The 24,657-nt window shown below is 33.4% G+C and overlaps 1 protein-coding gene across 1 annotated transcript; it reads right to left on the bottom strand.

Moving 5' to 3' along the window:
* Positions 1–1,681: 1,681 nt before the first annotated feature.
* On the bottom strand, positions 1,682–24,657 carry LOC129227987 (cilia- and flagella-associated protein 298-like; the record flags this gene model as incomplete). The annotated part of the gene is given in 6 exon segments (XM_054862613.1): positions 1,682–1,937; positions 8,305–8,400; positions 13,235–13,366; positions 15,801–15,959; positions 19,093–19,160; positions 24,490–24,657. Coding segments are annotated over 6 exon segments (728 nt in total), but the record flags the coding sequence as incomplete, so codon positions are not given.

Below are 24,657 nucleotides of genomic sequence, written 5' to 3'. Positions count from 1 at the left end.
AGTCAGGTCAGTGCTGATTCTATATTAGATACCAGTTTGTTTGGCACTCTTGGCATCCTTAAGAAGTTTTCCACCTCCAGCTCAGTCACTTCCTGTGGTGGGCTGATAAGCGCTAATAAGCACGAAACGGCAGTCCTCGGCTGGAATGAATGAGTTGGCGGTGTATTTCATGTATTTCTGCCTTAGCCCTGGCTATAGGGCAGTAACTTAATGAAAATACCATGCCTTGCCTTCAATCTTCGAGTTGAACCGAACCATTGCTTCAGTCACTCCTCTGGTCAGTGCTAATTCTATATTAGCAACCAGTTTGGCACTCTCGGCTTCCTTAAGAGGTTTTCTACCTCCAGCCTCAATCACTTCCTGTGCTGGGCTGATGAGGCTAATAAGCACAAAACTGCAGTCCTCGACTGGAATGAATGAGTTGGCGGTGTAATTCATAAGGTTTTCTTTTGCCCTGGTGCTACTTAACAAAGATTATGAATAAATCTAGATTTTCTTGTTCTTAAACATCAGTATCATTCATAGGCAGCCCAACCGCTCACTAAGAGTTGTACTAATTAATACAGTAAGCTCTGTATTAGCACACAGGTATAGTTTCCAAAGCAGTTTACAATTAGTAGTGTGCTATATAAACATTACGATAAATATAGACTTTGTTTAAGGTAAAATCCATAGGTGTAATTATTAACTTAAAAATTATTTTGGGAAGTAGTTTTTAACTTTTTATGTAACAATTTTCATTTTTTATATGAGTGTATGAGTTCGCCCTTTTCCAGAAACATCATTTTGGAATTATATTTTTCACTTGGAATTCCCATTCTATCAATGTAACAACTCAATTCAAAAGCAGTTTTTAACTCAAAATATATACAAACTAGCTGCGTTGCCCGGCTTTGCCCGGTCTACCTTGAAAATAAAAATTGTGTCAAGTGACGTATATTCAACAATCAGGCGTAAAAAATAAATAAAAAACATCATGATTTCCCTTCCAAACGATGACGACAGATATTAAAATACTTTTATGAAGTTAAATCCAGAAAGATGGATTTAAAATGCGTAACCATGGAAACACAAAATAAAATAGGTTTAAGGAATTAAAATGCGAAAGAAAATGGTTCACAATTTGAATGGATATGAGATTTCTTAAACTTGATTTAAAAAGGCTTGTAACTTTTTTTCCTTTTGAGATAAAAACTTATTTTTTCGACCATAGGTCGAGTTAGATCTGGAGTAAAAAAGGTTGCTTTTTCGAATGACGTCAAAAAGAAGACTGTGGGACAGTTCCTTCACTTTTTATTGATTTATTTAATGAAGAAAGTAGTGCCTAAAAAAATTCGAGCTAAAAACGCAAATTATTCCCGCCGTAATAAAGTTAGAGCATCGAAACAAATTGCGTAGAACGCGGAAAATTCTACCCTTTCTAACGATATGTAATATTAATATGTGCAAGTAATTTTTCACCCCCATATTTGAGAATTTAAGTTAAAATTGGACGTAAATTGGAATAAAAAAAGAACTATTCATCGAATTTTATTCAAACTGGTCTGCAAACCTTTTCAGGACTTAAAGGAACAAACTGTGAAAATTTCAGCGCAATTGGCCGGGTAGTTCTCGAGTTTTGCGAGTTCAAACACACAGACGCTTTTTGGGGACTTCATTTTATACTATGTAGAGATGATGGTAAGTATGAAGAAACTTTTCTTTAATTACGACATTAAATGCAATGTTTGGAATTAAATAGCAGGAAAATATAAAACAATACAAATAAAGATATTTACAAACAATCCAAAATTATTAGTGTGTTCAGTCACTCATCTGTAAAAAGCAAAGTTTCATTTGAACTTTATTTTGCTTAATCCATGAAAACATTTCTTTAATTGATCATTGTCTGCCCATTGTGAATCCAAGTGGGAATCATCATCGTCCATTTCTAGCTTCTAAAACAAACAAAAAAAAAAGTATGGCAAAAATCAGTCTGCATATTATTACTTTCTTTTGCAAAGTAAATGTAATATTGTAATCACAAAAATTTTTCACTTAAATTTCTGCCTAAATTTCCATCTTGCTCTCTATTGAATGAATGTTGAGTGGTTTTTTTCGACTTGTCTACATGTGCATATGTTCCTGATAACGAATGAACAGCTGAAATATCCATTTTAATGCTCCCAGAGTTAATTGCTAAGAGTTTTCTTTTAACATCTATGCGTGTGTATGTACATGTCTCACACAACTCAAAAACGGTATGACATAAAAGGTTGAAATTTTGTATGTAGACTCTGAGTGTGGTCTAGTTGTGTACCCCCCTATTGATTGCATTCCGATGTTCCAAAAGAAGTCTTTTTACACCTTTTTTAGAGAAAAAGTGTTAATACAATGCAGACTAAAGCGGTTATAATTTGGTGCCACTTGACAAAATATCACCAAGTTGGCGACAAATGTGGCCAAAAAAAAAAACTTTTTGAGTCAGGTCTGTCTTAATTTGACACCACTGACGGTGTTCAGAGAGAGTTACTGTCTAACCACGGATTGTATGGAAAGGCAAACATCCGGTTTACACGCGGAAATGGAAGCATCTATTAGTTTTTAGGGATGTCAGGTTTTGCAGATGTATGTTAGCCTCTAAATTAAGCAGAGTCTCATTCAAACAAGCAGAATACGCGCATAAATTTTTTATTCCCCCCCCCCCCCCCCGCCTTAACTGGATGTTTGCCAATTCCATACAATCTGTCGTCAAACTGTACAGAGCGCTCCAAATTTCGCCAGGCCTTGAAATCTAAATCCGCCACTTTGAAAGCCAACATTCAACCACATTATTGCCAGTGGCGGATCATGGGATTGTGAGGCCCCAGGCGCAACCTAAATCCGGAGGCCCTCTATTGACACAACAAAAATAATATAGTTTACTAATATAAACAATGCAGAAAATCATAACTTTGTTTTATTCTTTGAATCAACAAGATTTGGGGGAAAGGAGGTTGTTACATTCTTCTTTAAAAGGGAAAAAACGACATTTCTGCCAAAAAAAAAAAAAAAGCAAAACATTAGTGAAAAATTTTGCCTTCTATATTTTCACGTAATTTAGCCAGTACAGAGGGTGGGATCAAAGCTCCAATCTCCGGCATCTAGTAAAATTCCAGCTTTTTTACTCTGTTTTTCAATGCAAGTGTAGTTCAGTGGCCCAACTAGAAAAAAAAATTCAGGGGGGGGGAGGCACTAGGCCAAAAAGAAAAAGGAAGGAAAAAAACCTTTGATTTGATGGGGAAGGTAAGGGTCCGGGGGATATCCCCCAGAAAATTTTTGAAACATGTAGTTTTCAAAGCGCAAGTTTAGACTTTCTTTGCTGATGTTAGGGGGCAAAAAGGTACAGGGCAGGCGTCTTCAAAAATAATAGTTTCAAGTATAAATTTGTATTACTGTAAAAGCATTATTTTTCGCGAGTCGTAATTTTCACGAAAATGAATATGTTAGAGACTTCATCTTATTTTAAAGAAGAACATTTAGCAACTTTAAATAAGTTTACCATTCATTTTGTTTTATTTTATTTTATTTTACTTTTACATTTAAAAAACAGTTTTAAAAAAATAAAGATTATAAGTTGTGGTGCGACGGGGAGGAGTTCTTACTAATCTACAGGTTCATGCCAGCTCATTCAAGCATACTCATGTTTAATTACTGAGTACTAGACCAACGGTTCCCAACCTTTTTCCGTTTTCCCCCTTGCGAACCCCTTCCAAACACCAGAATAACTTAGTGAACCCTTTGGGTACTAGGAAATAAGTAACAAGCAAAAAAAAAAAAAGCGTGCAAACACACACACACAGGAAATAAAATTTGGGAGATATTTTTTTAGTTTGATGCTGCTGCTATACAAATTCACCAAAAAATGAACAGTGATTACTCTGTGTTGAGCTTCTATCAACTTAGTAAAACAGATTTAAATGGAATTTTTTTGGAACAAAAAGGCTCAATTTTTGGTTGCAATTTTTCTGACACAAAGTTGTATTTATCTTTATCACTAAATCAGAAGTCAATCAAAGAATTATCTTTAAAATACCTTTCAAGAGCTGCATTTAATAAACTAAATGAACTTTTTTTCTTTCACTAAAATGAGAAAGATCTCTAGGTTTAATCCTTCTTGAAAAAGACTACGAGCACGAGCCTAGCTGTTTGAAGAATTTTCTTGTAACTATGATATAAGAGCGGAGTAAAATGCGTGTATTGAAAAATAATAGAAACGTCTATTTTTCAATAAACGCATTCACTCTAATTTTTACACAAAAGGTAATTTTTAACAAAACAAATTTTTAAGATCACTAACTACAAGAGAAATTTTTCACACGAATTTTATAAATTCCTTATTTACATATAGCACAAATTAAGTTGCATGGTTAAAATCCGTTGATTTTTTTTTTTTTATATTTTTTTTTTATTTATTTATTTATTTATTTTTTTTTTTTTTTACTGCTTAAACCTCACACTGCCAGACTTTCACCCACGAGAATTATTTCTAACGTAATTAATTTTCCATACTTCCTGTGGTATTTTTGAGTTGCTAGCCATTCTTTCTCTTTTTCGAGAATAAAGCTCGAAATAAATTGCAGTCTATACAGTGTGAAAATTATAGCAACAAACAACAACGTAATCTCACTTCCATGCATTTTTGACTCAACGCACGAGAAGCGCGATAGCTCTTCGTAGGACTCAAATGGTAAAGAAACATAGAAACAAAACATCAAAATATTTGAGACGTGCGCACATTCTCCATGTAATATTTTCATAAAGTTTGATCAACTATTCCAATCAAAAGCTTCTGAGGAAACAAATGCTTTCAAATTCTTTCATGTGAGGACATTGTATTCAAAAGTAGATCTTTTTCAGCATGGCTTCAGGACTATCATTCTCAATGAAAGCTCTAAAACCGGCGCTTTACAATGACAGACTAAATTCTTAAAATGTAAAATGTGTCAGCAAGTATACAAATATTTTCATTCAAAGAGTATCGAATGTGCGAGAGACAAATGAATAAAAAAAAGAGCAAAATTTGCTTGAAAACGCTTGCAGAAACAGGCATGTTAAAACTCCACCATTACAATATTTATTTTCGCTAACCCCCTGAAAACCTCTCGCAAAGCCCTGGGGGTTCACCGAACCACCGGTTGGGAACCGCTGGACTAGCCCCCCCCCCCAGTAAAAGAACCCCATATTTAACTAAATAGAAAATGAAAAATCATTATTTCTTAAGTCAAATATTATTCAAAAATTCATAAAAATATGATTCCATTGAGATCCCAACTTAAAACTTTGCGCAAACGAAGATAAATTACACAAAAAATTTTGAGATAAAAAAAAAATCATTGTTTTCTGAGAAATTTAAATTTAAATTTCACTTTTTAAAAATGATTTTATTTATAAAATTAGGCATGTTGCATATCATATTAAACAGCAACTCATTTTCTTTAAAATCCTTTTTACCAAATCTTTCTATCTATATTTGGTGCTGAATTATCGTCCATTTTATGTTCAAGCACTCATGAAAAAAAAAGAATTTTTCTAAAAATCAGTCTTTTAAATAAAAAAATAAAAGAGATAAAAATATAAAACTGTGTACTTTTGATTACCTCGAAGAATACAATCGATGAGCTAAATTTCAAAGAAATACAAAAATGTGAAGGAAAAAATTTCTCAAATTTTGGATCTCTTCTCGGAAATACGCTTTTTAAATATTTCCAGAGTAATTTCCTTCATTTGAGTTTTTTGAGCAATCACATTGCTTATTGCTCTCACTTGCTGGTTTTGATGTTCCTATGTTTAATCCCCCCCCCCCGCCTCCCTCTGCAGCCCCACCGTCCCGGCCCCTCCTAATGCTGCTACTCTAGCGAAAACCGTCTCCAGATTGCGTCCATATCCTACAAGCATACATACACACACCTACACACACCTACACACACACACACTCGCGTACATACACACACCCACACTCATACTCATGCATGCACACAGACACAAACCCACGCGCATACGTACACACACCTACACACACACACACACACACTCATGCCTGCACACAGACACAAACACACACGCGTACATACATATACCTATACACACACATACACACACATAACCACACACTCATGCCTGCACAAACACACACTCGTGATTGCGAAAAACGCAATTTGAATTTAAGAAATCAAAATTCAAATTATTATTGTTTTTATTTATTTATTTTTTTAGTTATTTATTTATTTTTTTATTTTATTTATTTATTTATTTTTTTTTTTTTTTTTTGCCCATTCCTAAGCATTTCTGGAAAAAGAAAAAACACTTAAAATTGGTGAATCTAAGTTAAATTCGGTATCAGCTTGACGAAAGCAACACCATGCATTACATCAACTCAAAAACGGAAAAAAAAGTTTCGAATGTAAGCAACTTCTGTTACGTAAATTCATGCCCTCTAATCAAGGAACACTGTATCTTGATTAATATGATATACAAACACCCTACGCTACAGTTGAAAGCAAATTATAAAAATTTACTTCACTATTTTTTATGGATAACTCTCTAAGGGGAAAAAAACGGGTTTCCCTGCTTACGCTTACATAGGGCGAATAGTTTATATCGAAAATAGGAAAAATCTAGCATCGTAAAAAATGATGCGTAGGAGCAGTGCATCAAAAAGAAATACGCTTCGGCTGTTTCAAAACGATTCTGTTTTTTAATTTATAACTAAACTGCTAAGTAAGGCACAACAGAAAAAAAAAAGTTTGATTGCTCACCTAAATTCCAGTGTTCTTTTATTAGAAAACTAGAAAGAAGCTAAACATTGTGACAAGACAACAAGATAACTCTAAACTGAATTGGATGGAAATGTACGAGTATAAAGAGAGGAAAATGGCTGTCGCGGTCATTTTCCCAAGGTCAAAACCCCCTGGTTTTGTCATACGTTATAGAATACTGACATGAAACTGGAGCAATTGTAATGCTTCTGCTTCCCCATTAGTTTACAGCCTTGAGCCCTTTGTTACATCTTATCTTAACACCCCACTTTCCTGGGGACTTGCTTAAACAAAGAAGTGGGAGTTTTCGGATCTACCCCTCCCGCAATGATGAAATCGTGCAAGTGTCCCAGAAGAAGCCGCGAGGTCAAAGATTCGTGTGTGTTGCCCGCTGATTTTTCTTTCTCGATTTACAGAAACTTTTCTTTTATTCTGACAACTGAGAACTAAATTCATCAAACAAGTTCAAATCAGAATATATAGTTTGAAAAGTAAAATGACTAAATTTTTCTGAATATTTTCCAAACAAAAAATATTAAGGGAACGCCTTGCCCACCTATTTCGCTGACCCTGCATTTGACATCAGCAGCAGCAGTTACGGTACAATAAGTTAAAGAAAAGACTCTTCTCACTTGCCGATTATAGAGCACGAAACAGGCTTGGATCTGAGTACCCGCAGTGCAGGGGGCCTCACGTCCTTAAGGGACCCAACGGCTCAAGAAATTGAAAAAAAAAAAAAAAAATCTAGCATTAAGACTTAGTAACGATGGAATTATACACTGCTGGCCTTTGGGGACAGGCCCTACAGATTTTGTTGCAGGGGGCCCAAAATTTACAGATCCGGGCCTGGGACGAAATATGCTGCTTGTTTTGATGAAGCATTCCGGAGGAAAGAAAGAAATATATTTTGAAACTTTAAACCTCGTACACACAAAAAAACACTTTTTTTAAAAAAAATATCCCAATTTTTTTTTCTCCTGGAAAAATCCAAACAAAGGCCCCTTAAGTCTGGGGCCACCTTAAACGCAGGGGCCCTATTGGGAGCAATCATCCCGCCTAAAATCCATGACTATCTGTCAATTTCCATGAGTTTTGAGCATTTTCCACTCAAAATTATGACTCTCTATGGCATATCCTCAAAATAAATAAATTTGGTTTCGAGGATTTGACACTTCGCGGCTCCGAGGCCCCCTGCTTTGCTGAAGGCCCCAGCACGCGCCTCATGCGCCTATGCGGTGATCCGCCACTGATTATTGCCAGCATACAGCCATATTCACTTTAAATATGAACTGCTTCATAAAATTCAATGGTTGCACCAAATTCATGGGTTGCAGCAACATTAATTTTACCCACCTAATATTCTTATTATTTAAATCCAAACTTACGACTGTCTGTTACTGGACCCTTGTCTGTTGCCGGTGCCGTTACCCTAATGCTTTTGATTTGTCCTGCATTTTGAATGAAAATTCAAATAAACAAGCTTGACTGATCTGATTTGTACAAATAATAATAATTAAAGACATCTAACCTTCAGTTCTTCTCTTCTACGATGCTCTGCAAGCATGAGGTCTTTCCTTTGTTGTTCAGTCAGAGCAGGCTCTCTTGCAGGTGCACCTAGCCCTTTCTAATAGAAATAATTCCTTTTAAAATACATTAAAATAATGAAGGTAAAAGAAATTCTGGCTGTTTTCTCGTTCATCAAAAGAACTTGAAAACAGTTTATTTTAGGCTAGCGGTACCCGCACGGCTTTGCCCATAGTAGAAAATTAAAATGTCATTTGATTTGCCTGTATATTTACAAATAATGGATGATGAATTCCTTGCCAATTTGCTATGTCAAATGGCTCGCCCATGTTACGGTTCCACGTTATAATAGTTTGGCTATTTTATTATAATTTTGCCCAGTAAAATGTTCTTAAATGGAATAGAAGAAGAACAAAAATGAATTTAAAAAAATTGTTTCGAGGTGCACACCCCCTTGCTATAAACTGATTTTGTGCCAAATTTCATAAAAATTGGCCGAACTGTCTAGGCACTATGCACGTCACAGAGATCCTGACAGAGAGACTTTCAGCTTTATCATTAGTAGAGGAAAAGTAAAACCTATTAATGCATTATTATGTTATGCATATTGAATTCATGTTGTATTAAGTAAAACACATTTTAATGAAAATACATAAAGGTACATCAGAGGCCAATCCAGGTTTTTTTTCTCGCTACCTATTTTTGTGAAATTATTGCATCATTCTATTTTTGTGAAAATTTTTTTTTATCAGCATTGTTTTTGTGTAATTTTAGACGCATCCTAATTTTTGTAAAAGAAGTAGTGGAACAAGTGAAATTTTAGTTCTAAAAGAGGAAATGTCATCTAGTATTATTTTAAACAGGTTTCGTTTTTTTTGGGGGGGGGGGGGGGGAGGGCTGAAAACTTAAGAAGTACGAAAAATACCATCGTAATTTCAGCTTAATGGTCTATGTACTGTGTACAATATAGGATATAATATGAGAAAAACGGTTCCTCAAAACAGATGTTTCAAGATTGCGATAATATTGCATAAATACACTTTGGTGTGAAACAGCTAAAAATTAGTTAAAATACTACAAAAATATTTCTATTTAAGCGATTGTTCATATAAACCTGCTTATAATTTTATTTTATGAGTATATTTTGTTTTAAACAGAGAAACAAATTTTATATTTTAAAATGTGAATTTTTGTGAAATTTTCCATGTTTTTGTGAAGCTACTGATTTTATTACTTGATTTTTGTGAAAGTACCGATTTCAAAATAGGATTTTTGTGAAGGTACCGAAAAACGGTAGCAAAATCAGCCTGTATTGGGCCCTGTACATGAATAAATAAGTAAGGTAAATAAATGATTGGTTAAATAGAATCAATTCATTTAATTGAATATAATATAATTAAATATAATAAGCATTAACTTAATTGAACTAAATATTCATTGTAAATGAATGCTTTTCTTAGAAAAGATCAGCCATAATATGATTGTATTCAATCTTTACTAATAATAAAGCCAGGGGCGGCAAATAGAGGGGGTCGAGAGGGGGCGGTCGCACTCCCAAATTTTTTGAGAGGAATAATAAAAAGTGAGCAAATTCAATTTACATCAATCGCAAATCAATGTTCAAGAAAAACAATTTTGCTGGTTTTCGGTAATGGTTCATAAAACTTGACACATTTCCAGATATGATCGAGGGTTTTCCGTTTTTTAAATTATTAGACCGGCCTTTTCAGAGCAGAAAAAACTGATGAAGAATCATGGTTAATTTTAACTAAAGACGTAATTTCCTCATATAGGTTGCCCCGTGCAGTGTTGTGGCTGCATGATTTTCTCAAGAAAATGCCTTGATATTTTACATTCATTGTTACGCTCTTATTTTAAGTGTGCCTATTTAATGAGTGTTCATCACTTTCTTCTGCTAGAAACACATTTCAACTGCTCAATGCATAGTATGCTTTCATAGATACTCTTTAAAAATACATACTATTTTTGAAAAAAATATCTCACATCAACAAATATCTTTTCTAAGGGCTCTTTTACTATGTATTTAATATCCCCCTTATCATGATTACTTGCTGTTAGCCAATATGTGTTTTAGTTCTATACTGAGGTAATTAACATTTAAGAAACTTGGCCCCCCAAATAGAATACTGAAATGCCGCCCCTGAATAAAGCTGAAAGTCTCTCTGTCCGGAGGATGTCTGGATGTCTGTAGGATGTCTGGATCTCTGTGACGCGCATAGCGCCTAGACCGTTCAGCTGATTTTCATAAAATTTGGCTCAAAGTTAGTTTGTAGCATGGGGGTGTGCACCTCGAAGCGATTTTTCGAAAATTCGATGTGGTTCTTTTTCTATTCCAATTTTAAAAACAAAATTCTCATAAGATGGATGAGTAAATTATGAAATTATCATTACATGGAACCGTAACATGGGCACAAGCCAATTGGCGAGAAAATATACATTATTTGTAAATATACAGGCGAACCAAAAGACCTATTAGTTTTCTATTACGGGCAAAGCCATGCAGGCACCACTAGTAAATAATAAAAAGGGTAGATACTTTAGAAAATAGGTTAATCTTTGAAAGGCAAAGTTCAAAATACTAAAAATAGATCATATTAAAGGCAGAGCAGTTTAGTTGTAATTTACTATTTAATTGTTTTTTGATTTTAATTAAAAAAAAAAAACTAATTTTGCATCATCTAATTTTTCTCGAAACAAAAAAAATATGTAAATGTTGTATGTATTACGCACATACACAATTTCAAACATGAATAAACTTCTGCAAAATCCTGATCACTTTAAAAGGAATTTTAATGTTTTCTTTTAGATATTTTCAAAAGAAACATTTCTAATTTTGTAAACAACAGCTCACAATACTTCTATCTTCTATAGTACAAATCATGGTTGGCACTTGAATTGTTTTTGATCAATTTTAATAATTACCATCAATAAATTATATGTTTTTAGTGATCCTACATTTGTTTGGGTATAATCAAATATCAATGGATTCTACATAAGTAATTTATGAAGGGTTTAAAAATATTTTGACCACTCTTGCATATGGAGAATAACAGAGTACACAACTCACTCTTTATATGTAAAAAAAATAATAATAATTAAAAAGAAAAGTTACAATTACAATACAAACATAAAATGAAAGAATGAAAACTATTTTGATGTTTTCAATTTCAAGATTTAAAAAAAATATATTTATCATTACTTCAAATGTAATGAAGCAAACATTAAAAATCTCAATTTTTTACTATCAGGAAACAAAAAAAGACTTGTCGTCTTGTTTGTTGATGTAAAATTCAAAGTGTGCAAAGAAAACTAAGCACAAAAGTTATACTACTGAAACTACTAGATTCAATGTAATTGTTTACTAAAATGTAATGGCTGTAACATATTGGACATCATGAACCATAGAAAATGTTGGACACAAATAAAATAAAAAGCATTTTTTTCCCATTGAGATATATTGAAAATTATTTTTATGCGAAATGTATCATTTGACTGATACATTTTTTTTGCTGATACCATGCAGCTATCTTAAATTACATTTTAACTGCTAATGATGCTAGGACTCATATTTTTCTTATTCTGAAACAAAATATTTTTAACACTTCATAAATTATTTGTATACAAACCATTGATACTTGATTAGATACAATTAAATGAAAACTCAATAAAGGAATAATTAACTGGTGGAACTTATTAAAAAAATTTTTAAAAGGGTTGGACATGACGAGTAATTTTTATCATAAAACTGAAAGTATGGCAAAAGAGTGCAAATACTACAGAAAGCAAACAGCATTCATTTATTACAAATGTAATATGCCTGTGTGAACTATATACTTTCGATAATAAGATGTATGTTACTGCCCCATAGCTGGGGGTAAGGCAGATTTACAAGCAAAAGAATTGGCTTCAATGAGAGGGCATCTACCTCCAACTTGGTCATGGCTATTTCAGAGTGAAGAGCCCTGACAAATAGGGAAACTCTGGATCTCATAACCTCGCTGGTGGGTTTTCTTGAGTAGAAATTTGTGAAATCTAAAATTTTTTTTTTTCATAAAACTGTACAAAAGTAGGGATTTTGCTGTATTATGAGAGGGTATCAAAAAGGTAATAAGCCCAATCAGAGAAAAGGTTTATTCAAGAATTAAAAAAATATATGCAATGTAGGAAAGCACAAGTACATGTTACTTTTCTACATAGTCACCGTGCTTATCGAAGCATTTGTTCCATCGGTTCACCAAACCATCGAAACCAGCATGGAAGAAATCAGCATCAAGGTTGTGCAACCCCATCAAGACGGCTTGCTGAACCTCGGCATTAATTCTGAAATGCAGACCTCCCAAGTGTCTCTTTAATGGTTCAAAGAGATGGAAATCACTTGGTGCAAGGTCGGGATTGTCAGGAGGGTGGTCCAAGATCTGCCACCGAAAATGCTGTAACAAATCACGAGGGATTGTGGCCGTATGCGGTCGGGCATTGCGGGCATAACACTGGTACTGTACACTTCCACCAATTGGTGATGAATTTCAGCTGGAGAATTTTTCTTTAAACGCAAAAACCGTATCACACTTCTCATTTCAATTGCGGACCATACTTCCGTCAAGGCGGTCCTCTTTTAACTCAAATTTCATCATGTTACCGGCCTACCAGCTTCATCTACCGACACGGTTTGAATGTTGTGATCGTTTCCGTTACCTTCGGAGGGATTTTTATTCATATGGATAATTTGCACACCTGTCAGAGCTCTTGTTACCTTACTTTTTGATACCCCTACGTATATAAGTTCAAAAGTAATAAATTTATTTGTATAAAATGAATTTTATTGTATTTATTTGTAAGAAGTTTAAAAAATAGTTGTAAATAAAATCAGTTCACGAAAACTAACAGTTTAACATGTGTGTTGAAAAAAACATTACCTTCTGTAATTTGACAATAAGTTTACTTTTCTCATTTTTTCCAATGTAATCACTTAAAATTTTATTGGCCTCTAACTGCTTATTACAACACCAAAGGTCTGTGTTTTTAACTTCTAGAATTTCTTTACTAGCCTAGAAATAAATACATAATTTTAAAAAAAATGATGCATTAAGTCACACACAAAAACATTAAAAAAAATAATTTAAAAAAAATTAATAAATAAATAAATAAAACTAGTGAACATTAATGAAAACAGATGTAAGATGGCATAAAAAAAATATGAATGACCATTATAGGATTATTCTGCCATGAGAAAGTAAAGGACAGTATTGGCAAAAATGAGTTTTTGAAGAAACTCATTTTGGATTCCAAATTCCATCTAACAATAGGGAAATGCTGGAATTTGATGTTTTTTTTGTGCTTTATTTTCAGCGGATACCAAATAAACAAGCTGGTACAACAAAGCTTAAGTACAATAGATGACAAAAATGCTGAAAAATGAAAAATTTGCAGATACTGCCATTTACCTTTCCACTGCTACATTATGAGTGTCATACAATCAGGAGGTAAGAGCAAAGATGCTAGTTTAAATGGAATTATAACAGCAGGGGTCAAAACTTGGAAACTAAATGCCTCTGGCAAAAATTTAGAGGGATGGGAAACAATGCTGGTTAAACAATAAAACTAACCATGAAACAGGATTTAATCAATAAAAGGTAAAGAAAATTCAATGACAACTTTAAAGATTTTTTTTCTAAATAAGTTGAAGTAAAATTTTTTAAAACGTTGGGTATTGCAAACATATATAGAAAGTTTGATTTGATGAAAAGACCTTATTTTAAAAACGGAAACAATGACTGAATGTTTAATTCAAATCAATGATTTTTTTTAAATATCAATTGATTTAAACCGTTAACAACCTGAAAATAATAATCTATATAAATAAAACAAAGAATATATACATATTTATATATGTGTGTGTACGTCTTTATGTTCCCTATACAAATCCAGTTTCTTCAGATCTAGACCAAATTTGGCCCGGAGGTACTTGGGCACACGAGAAGGAATGAGAGGGTTTTCAAATGCCAAAAAAGAACAGAATCATTCAAATTTTAATTTCAAAACCTGAAAATGGCATTAAATGGCTCTTTCTACCCGAAATCATTATTCGATCAGTTTGATTTTAACATCATTCGAAAGCCCGCAAAAATTACCCATAGAGTTCATTCAAAAAAAAGGCTGTAAAATCATTGGGAAAAAATTAAAATGCACTTTTAAGCCGAATTGAACTCTATTTTCATATCGGAAAACTATTGTTTGCACGATCTCATTGTAAATTAGCGTTCAGAAGTTTGCATTTTTTTTCTTTGCTGTGATTAAATAAAATTTTGCTTTTGTTTTGAGGCAAAAATTTCCGCTTTTGATTATTTGGTCATTTATCTTCTTTCTTTGTTTTAAAATTATTTTTAGGATTTTTGTTGTATTTATGGAGGGTTGTGTTTAGTTTACAGTAGACCGTCATTTTATGTGGGGAATATGTTCCAATAGAAATGCCGTGTAAATCGAAACCACATAAATGGAGACCTAATACTGGTGTTAAAATAGGGGTTTGGTTCTGTAGATAACAAAATACTTCATTCAAGTGATGACTAATTGTATAATAAGTTTAATGTGTACTTATATCGACTTTTATGCACAACATGCATAAAGAAAACATAAATAAATTTTGTGTTCTGTTTATAAAGAGGAGCTGGCTATGATAGTCTTTTGCCAGTCATTAAGAATTTTTCTCTGTAATTGTTTGCAGAGCATTAACGCATTCATGATCACTTGTGTCACACATTTCCATGATAAAATATTCCTTCACTAACAAATCCTTAAGATCATTTCTATTGTCTAGGAGTGGCTCAAAATTTTCAATGTGAACGTTTTTGGTTGTGCGTCACCGACGTCGGTATCCTCGTTGGATTTGGTCTCTTTTGTCACTCCTAAAAGCTCTTCTTCCAGTGAGTTCTGAACTGTGTGATTTTAATAACTTTACTTCTGGAAAGAGCTCTGGAACCTATATCGTATAATATTCTCCAGTGGCCCAAGCTCGATTATTAGCACCCCAAAATGCAGTTGATTACACATAATCAGCAATCTTTAGGAGTTTGGATTTTGAAAGGGGGAAAATTTTATTTCTTTGCATTGCAGCATCTGTGTAAAACCAAAACTCATCTAAGTAAAATAAAATAAAGTTGTCAAATCTTAAACCACATATGATTGAAACAGCATAAAAAAAAACAGGTAAAATGAGGGCCTACTGTATTCGGGAATTTTCGATTATTTTACAGTATTTTTTTTCTGTAACTAAAGCCTGATTGTTGAACATGCCTCACTTCGCAAAACTTTTATTTTCAAGGTATATCGTGCAAAGCTGGGCAATGCAGCTAGTTCAGTATAAAAGAAAAAGCTATGCATGTACTATAGGTTAAAACAATTCTAAATCAGCACATTTCAAAAGCAGGGAATACTCCTATTCCTTTCTCCTCATGCATATTTCTTGATATATAAAAATGTTACCTGTGTACCAGATAGATCTTCTTTGCCTTCTAATTCCATCCAAATCACTTCATATGTTGGAAGACCCATTGGGTAAGTAATTGTCACAGCACCACGTAATATATCCAAACATTCTTGAATATCAGCATAGGATAGGCATATGTTAGAATCAATGAGTTTCTAAATAGAAAACAAAATGAAAAATAAATTATCAATATTTTAACACATTAATAACGATTCACTTTTTCTATCATATTTAAACACATATTCATAAGGGCATTTCATTGTCACATGAAATTTTGCAGTAGAGCAGAATTTCTATTTAAGGAATCATGCAATCATATATATGTCCTAGAATCACATGCTTGCATTTAAAATTGAAATAAGTGACCAGAAAGTAATGATAAGATACCATAAACCTAGTGTTGTGGCCATGATGAAACTTCCTTCTATTTGTTTCATATTAATTAGGGATGTGTCGTTCATGAACGAACGAGTCAAAAGAAACAAATCCTTAAAATGAACAGATCCGTTCAGTCACTAAAAAAAATGAATGACCATTCTCTTGAATGATGAGTAATTTGGAACATTGTATTGATGCATCTGTGATAAAATCGCATTTTTTAAAAATTGCACTCATCTTCAAATTTTCAACTCTCAATCAATCTCAAATTTCCTTTTTCTCAGTGCAGTACAATATATTCATTCAAACCATTTTACTTTCTGCTTTATTCATCATTTTGCTTTAATTGTTGCAGTTCATTTGCACTTTTCCAAAAAATCCATTAGTAATGTTTTGTGTAACATTTTTGGGCTACTAACAAAATGTTTTGACATTCCAATGCCTGTTTCACGCACCAGCTAAAATACTTCTCACACTTTCTGTGGCAAAAATTATTTCTAAAACTAGCCTGCGTGCCCGGCGTTGCACGGGCTACTTAAAAAATGAAAGAGATGTCCAATTGATGTTTTTGTATTACTCTGACATCAGTTTCTAAAGCGCTAAGGAGTAAATAAATACGCTTAATGCAAGGTTTGTAAAACACCAGTAGAGCATATTTTTGTCAAAATTCTCTTTAACGTTAATCATAGTTATCAATGATACAAGCTATGAGTATTTTCAATTAGCACAAAAGATGAAAATATATGCATTATCAAATATAATCTCTGGTCACTTTAAACTGAATTAAATCTGATAGACTATATCTGAAATATTTATGTACAATTACGATCATCTTTTTACATAAAATGACACACGCATTTTGATTGATTATGTGAAAGTAAAGCACCAAGACTAAATAAATACCAATAAGCATTAATTTAATACCAAGTCATCAGATTCCAAGATAGCTTTAGTTAAAATCCTTAAAAACAATTTTTTTGTTCAACTCTGTTTCACTTAAAGATATCCAAACAATCTTAATTTAACATGTTCTTTTAACGATACAAACTGTATTTCAAAAGTAGAAACAGGAAAGAAAAAGAAAGTTATTGCAATTCGAAAACTCACCCATGTAACGGGAAAAAGTTCAACAAAATAAACATAATTAGTCGCACATCCTAAATGTATCAAAATATGAGGCCGGTGAACGATAAACTTACACTACAATCAATAAACATATCTAAAGAAACAACTTTCCTATGCTGAAAGAAGTTAAGAACGTCGAGTGTAAAAAAATAAAAAAAGGACAGACGATAAAATAAAGGCTATATCCGAATAGAGCAACCAATTTTAAACTTATTTGAAATGAAATTCTAGATGGAAACGTTGTTTTAAGATTTGGACAGCAGCCAAAAAAATCTCTTTTAAAACAATTATTAAAATTTTATTTGCTCATACGCAAAATGGCAACAGGAAAGAAATAAAATTCCTGAATAACGTTATGTTAATTAACGTTTTAATTAATATCTCCGCTAATTAAAGACGTACAATTACGAGATTGGTTCTATTGTTTTCTTTGGAAAATTTCGAATTGATCGGTATCTCGTTCGACTTTCGATTGGCAGCGGTTCTTGAGGAGATCGATCTTCAGACAGACAGACAGACAGACAGACGGACGCGAACAGATTTTAATATTATAGTGGATTACCTTTTATCACTTCTGGCAAACCAATGGTGGGCCAGAATATGCTTTTACCAACTGGGCCAAAGTTAGCCAGTCCGCCCCTGCTCTGAGCAATTGACCTCCCTGCACTTGTTCTCTTCCTGCTATTCCTCACCTTCTACATATTAATGGTGCCACCTTAAGCCAGTTGATTGATGACTGAGAGAAAAGCTAGAATTTGATTTTGCAGCATGGTTTTTTGAACTAGGTGGAATGAAAGGCAACAGCAACCAAAGTTCAGTAAACACTGCTGTGTTGGATATTTCCAATCTCATGTTGCTTCCGTTCTTTAACAGATTTCCATGTTCAAATAGAATTATGAAGCATTCCTTTTATTAGGATATTAGTCTTGCAATTTTATGCATTCTTCCTCGATTTCATCCCCTTTTGAGTATACAGGTGATCAACAGACTAAGTGCAATCTAATTCAATTCCTACGTCTATTCCATGACTGGAGAGAGCATTGATTGATAAATAACATAATTCTAGATTAGCTGAAATTCGATGTTGAGCAGGACTATACATTATATTGACTACTAGTGGTACCCGCACGGCTTTGCCCCTAATAGAAAATTAAAAGGTCTTTTGGTTCGTCTGTATATTTACAAATAATGTATGGTGAATTTTCTCGCCAATTGGCTTGTGCCCATGTTACGGTTCCACGTTATCATAATTTCGTAATTTACTCATCCATCTTACGATAATTTTGTTCTTAAAACTGGAATAGAAAAAGAACCACATCGAATTTTCGAAAAATCGCTTCGAGGTGCACACCCCCATGCTACGAACTAACTTTGTGCGAAATTTCATGAAAATCGGCCGAACGGTCTAGGCGCTATGCGCATCACAGAGATCTTGACAGACAGAGAGACTTTCAGCTTTATTATTAGTAAAGATATTGCTTTTAGCACAAAACAAGTTGTAAAGAAAAAAAAAACCTTCAGTTATAAATAACTACTTCCGATAAAATAGAAGATCAGAAAAAATCAACATATCATCCATTTAAGACAAGATTGAGGTAATAATGTTCACTTCCTCCTCAAAGTGTTTTGAAAATCTATATGCATTTCACCATTAACTTCAAATTAAACAGTGAGAAACTAAAACTAATTAAACAATTCACAAATGTAACTTTACTAAGGAAAGAATATTTTGAATAAAGTAAGTAAAAAGCCAGTATAAAAAGTTAGAATTGAAATTGTATTAACTTTTGAAATCCTTGCTTTGCACTCAGCTGTAGTTTTTGTCAAAACATCAGCATACTTTTCCAAAGGAGCTGAAATGATAAATAGCAATTAAGTAAGAGCAATTCTAATCAAAAATGCAATGCAAAAATATGTTCTGTACAGAAGCAGAAGTAAAGCCACTGAATTTATTTCAAGATATTTAATGATTCAATCATTAAAATGTAGCACTTCTTAGGAGGAGTCGATTTCAAAGGTTTTGAAACAGATTCCTCCTAAGTCAATACAGTACAGCTGTACAGTGAGATTTCAACCATTCAGACAGTAAAGATAAGCATTTTCGTGAACCTTTTTTTTCCCTCCAGAGCAAGCCATTCTTTATTCAACAAAAGATTGTCACTGTGTTTCCTAAGAAACTCGGCATGCCGAAAGTGGACACTTTTCCCGTGATAAAGAGAGCATTTGGTAATAATTGTTTAATAGAAGAGCAAGGTTTCGTTCCACTATGAGGAGTTTGGAAGGACACAAGTAATTTTTGAAGGCAGTGAAGTGAACAGCATTGAACCCCGCTCTGGAAGGCCATCAACAACCACCACAGATGTAAATGTATACTTGAAAGTTTGAACTCATAGTCATAGCGTTTGTTGGATGTACCTTAAATGGCACCAACGGTGCCTATATGCAAAATTTGAGGGGGGGGGGGCTCAGATACTTTCCCCATGGTTTAGCAGGATATTTTCCCTACAGAAACCGATTTCAGTACAGATTAGAGTTATTAAAAATTTGACATTTTTCATAACTTATTTATAAATTGCTGGGAAAAAAATGTTTTTACATTTTTGCAAAGAAAAAAGTACTAAAAGCAAGGAAGTTCTAATTTCAAAGGGCAAGGCTTGAGCCCCCACTTGCTCCCCATATGGGCGCCCTTGAATGGCACAGACATTAAACATTCTAAAAAGTACTGTTCAAGAGATTGTGATGAATATTCTGCAGATGTGAAAAGTGCACAAAGCTGGTGACCATTCTCTTAGCCAATATTCAAAATGTGTCGACAATTTAACTGCCGCCCCATGGTCCTTACTTCAACTTGTTCTTGCTCCTCTACTTGAAAGTAAACATGAAATGACATCATTTTGAGACATATGTCAAAATCAAAAATATGTGCACCAAGGTTCTAAAAGATATTCAGGAAAAGGACCAATGATGACTTTTTTAATGCCTGAAAATCTCCCTGGAAGCAATATACCAACTGAGGAGGATCTATTTTGTAACCTTCATATGTATTTTAATGGTTGAATAAATAATTACCTTGTAATCGACAAACTGGCATTACGTTCGGGATAGAGCATTTAGTATAAGAGAAAGATTTTGAAAGCAATGCAAAATAGGGATTTCTTTTAAAGTGATAAAAATTAGGATCCATCCAAACCATTACCAAATAATTTAGAATGCAATAGATTTTCTATAGGAAGGAATTGATAAGTTTAGTTATTAATTATAATTATTACATTCTACAACAATTAAATAACGGCTTTCAAAGCCATGAAATCTTCATTACAAATTTACAAAAACCTTGTTAATAAAATTTTTTATAAAAATTTGTTATTTTGGAATACTTGTTCTATAATCATGTTTGAATGTCATCCAATTGTTATTTTTAGTGGGTCAAACAACATTCAAAATAAAGTTTAAAAAATGGTTGGCTTCATACAAAACATTCTTTCTTTTTTTTTTTTTTTAATTATTACATACAGGTATATATGATGTGCAATTATATAATAATAGCTATCTTTGTTGATTAGAATCTAAAAATTTAGAATGGTATAGTGAAAAATAGTTTTCTCCCTTAAAATTGCATTTTAAACTAGTATTGAAATTAAGTTTCTAAACAAGCAGTGAAGAAAATTTAGTTATCAGTAAGAAAATTTAAGTTTTAAGAGTGCCATTGATTTCCACTGGGGATTGTAAATTGACTGCAAATACAAATACAAAAGTGACGACCAGCAACAGGCTCTGGGCCCAGCTAGACTGGTCCTAGTCAATTTACAATCCCCAGTGAAGATCAATGGCCCTCTTAAAACTATCTACTCCCTTGCTCATTACCACCTCTTCCGGTAAGCTGTTCCAGGGTTGCACTACCCTGCTAAAATAATAATTTTTCCTAATATCCATGTTAGCCTGAGATTTAAATAGCTTAAAGCAATGACCTCTTGTCCTGTTTTCAGTGCTAAACTTCAGCCCCGTAACATCTTTCATTTTAATAAATTTAAACAACTGAATCATGTCCCCTCGGTCTCTTCTTTGCTCAAGACTACATTTTTAGCCTTTTAAGCCTTGAATTGTAGTCTAAGTGAGAAAGTCCATTTATTAGCCTTGTAGCCCGCCTTTGAACCCTTTCCAATACATTAATATCTTTCTTAAGGACCAGCCTAGCTGGGCTCAGAGCCTGTTGCTGGTCATCACTTTTGTATTTGTATTTGTATTACTGAAACTTAATTTATTTATGTTAGCAAGCTTAATAAAAGATAATTTTTTTAAAGTGTGAAAATATTTTGTTACATACACAATATAATTAATAATGAAATCGGAAGTTAGTATGTCCTGTCTGTATTGTTTGGATCAATGTTGTACAACTACAGCACTGATCAGGTTGAGATAGGATATCAGGGGATGATGTCTCACCCCTGACTTTATAAATTATAACTTAAGCTCCCTCACTGCACACACACTTTTAAATTTTTAATTTCATTCAATTCTAATAGGTTTTAAGTATAGTGCCTAGAAAGAATAGTGTGCCGATCGGCGCTTTTCCCCCTTCGATTCTTGAAGACAAAATGTATGAAAACCGCTAGAGGGCAGTGCGGTCGAGGTGTACGTTCAATTTCGCGGCGTTTACATTAGTAGACGCGGGATTTTGTTACAATTTAGTTCCGCGTTTCTCTTTTTTACCTTTATTTCGTGAATATTTCATGAAACAGCGTTTAAGGCTTTTAATGGAGGCATCAAAGTTTAGTATTAGAAGAAGTAAAGCTTTATCTTGTTTCGTACCAGGGTGCAAAAGTGGATACAAAACATGCAAAGAAAAAGTTTCGCTTTTTAAAGCTCCAGCAGATGAAGAAAAACTAAAGAAGTAGAACTCGTTAATTCCCAGGTTAGATCAAAATTTTGATAAATATTGCTCAATTTGTGCTCTGCATTTCGAAAAACATTTTATTGAAACGCATTATAAGCATATTATAAATGGTGAGGAAGTTTTGATTCCTCGAGGAAGACCTTTTTTGAAAGATGAGGCAATTCCGACAATTTCCCCAAATCTGCCAACATACTTTACTAAAAAAATACCAAAGCAAAGGTCCATCAGGAATTATGCAGTTAAGAAAAATGTTCCCTGTTTGAAAAAAATAAAACTTGATCTTTCCGCAGATGAAACTGAAATAACCACGTATAAATCTATTATAGATGAAATTGTTCATATTAATTTGCCTAACGAATATTGGGTTTGTATGAAATTTAAAAAATCTCCAAATATTGTAGTTTTTGTATATAATGAAAATTATGTGGAAAATAATATTGACGATAAAAAGATCATTATTGAAGTAGAAGAAAATTTACAAATCAATGTTACTATTTTAGTCAAAGGTGTAAAAGCAGATTATCCTGTTCTTAAATCAGTATCGGATGTTAGAAAATTTTTTATTGACGTTGACGCTAGAATCGTGTGCAATGGGATGGGTACATCAGAGGAATTCAAATTTGTGTTGCCTGTAATGAAACGAACTGAATATTTTGCTGATGGTTCTTTGCCCGAAGGAGAAAATTAAAAGGTCATTTGATTAGCCTGTATATTTCCAAATAATGGATGATGAATTTCTCGCCAATTGGCTATGTTCATTCGCTCTTCCCATGTTACGATTCCACGTCAGGATAATTTCGTAATTTACTCGTCCATCTTATGATAATTCTGCTTCGGAAACTGTTTTTAAAATTTAAAAATAAAAAAAGAACAAAATCGAAATTTCGAAAAATCGCTTCGAGGTGCACATCCCTATGCTAACAACTAACTTTGTACTAAATTTCATGAAAATCAGCCGAACGGTATAGGCGCTGTGCGCGTCACAGGGATCCAGACAGAATTTCAGACAGGATTCCAGACAGAAATCCAGACAGAGAGACTCAGCTTTATTATTAGTAGAGAAATAAGAGACGCGCTGTTATTGAATACTTAGGGGCCATTCATTAATTACGTAAGGATGATTTTGGCAATTTTTGACCCCCCTCCCCCATGTAAGGGTACGTAAGAATTTTCACCCCCTCTCTCCATTCTTATGTAAGATTCCATTTCGTTTTTCAAAATGATAAAATAACAAATCTTGAATCGTTACATCACTGGAATCGTTACTAAATTCACATTATTAAATTAAACCTTTTGCGTAAAGAAATAGTTACTGAAAAGAATCTAAACTAAATGTTTTTTCGATTTTTTTTTTGATGTAATATTAATTACAAATAAAACATGCCGTACGCAATGCGACTCCTTTATTATATTTTACACTATAAATTCTTTGTAAAACAAATTAAAAAAACATCTTATCCTAACACGTTTCTTACCTTCCAGACGCAAATGGATCATAATCTCTGCCAAATCACTTGACCGCGCAATTTCTAATGTGAAATATCGACTTGGAAAATATTATGTAAGAATGAGTTTGACCCTCCCCCCAAGTAAGGGTACGTAGAGGCTTTTCCAACCCCCCTCCCCCTCGGGACCCTTACGTATTTAATGAATGGACCCTTATAGTCTACTATTTTCATTGAAGTAAGGTAGTTTTATAATAAGGTAATTTTATATGCTTTCAAAAATAAACGAACACCCATGTAACAATTAGCACTTATTACAGAATTGGTCTTTTGCGCAGAAATAAGTTTAATCCGAAAAACGGGGCTTTTAAACTGCGAAATGAGCATGCAATCGCTGATTTAAAACGAGTCTGATTGAGGAGCATAACGTACTACTCGAGTGCAGCGCCACCTGGATTTTCCTCAGATCTGACCTCACTTTTTCCCCGCCGATCGGCACACTACTCTTTCTAGGCACTATAGTTTTAAGTTCGCATTTTCTCCCCATTTTTTTCCCCTAAGACCAGTTGACTGGCTTGTATAATGCACAAAATCCACTTTTACGAAACATGTTCAAAATTCTGGAAAATACCCCCGCACCCCCCCCCCCCCCCAAAAAAAAACTTTATTGCTGCATAAGTACATGTTTCTACTTAGGTTATACAAAAAATATGCTGAAAAAAATTGTATTATTTTTCATTACTTCATTTCATTTTACAATTTGAAATTTTTAAAAAAAATGTACTTAAGTTTACTAAAACAGAAAAATAAACAAATAAATAAAAAATAAAATCTAGTACTTACCTTTGCCATTTCGTTTACCCATAGGATCCAACCTGAGAATGTAATCACTGGGAGATAAGTGCTTTTCAGCCCATAAATCGTTTAATTTCAGATCAGATATTTGAGTTGATGTTAAACCTTGCATGTCTGTTGGTAGGCTGACTCCATACTTGGACATTTCATCAATTT

This window comes from Uloborus diversus, chromosome 8, assembly GCF_026930045.1.
Source record: "Uloborus diversus isolate 005 chromosome 8, Udiv.v.3.1, whole genome shotgun sequence".
NCBI classification, from domain to species: Eukaryota; Metazoa; Arthropoda; class Arachnida; order Araneae; family Uloboridae; genus Uloborus; species Uloborus diversus.
This window is presented reverse-complemented; position numbering and strand designations above follow the sequence as displayed.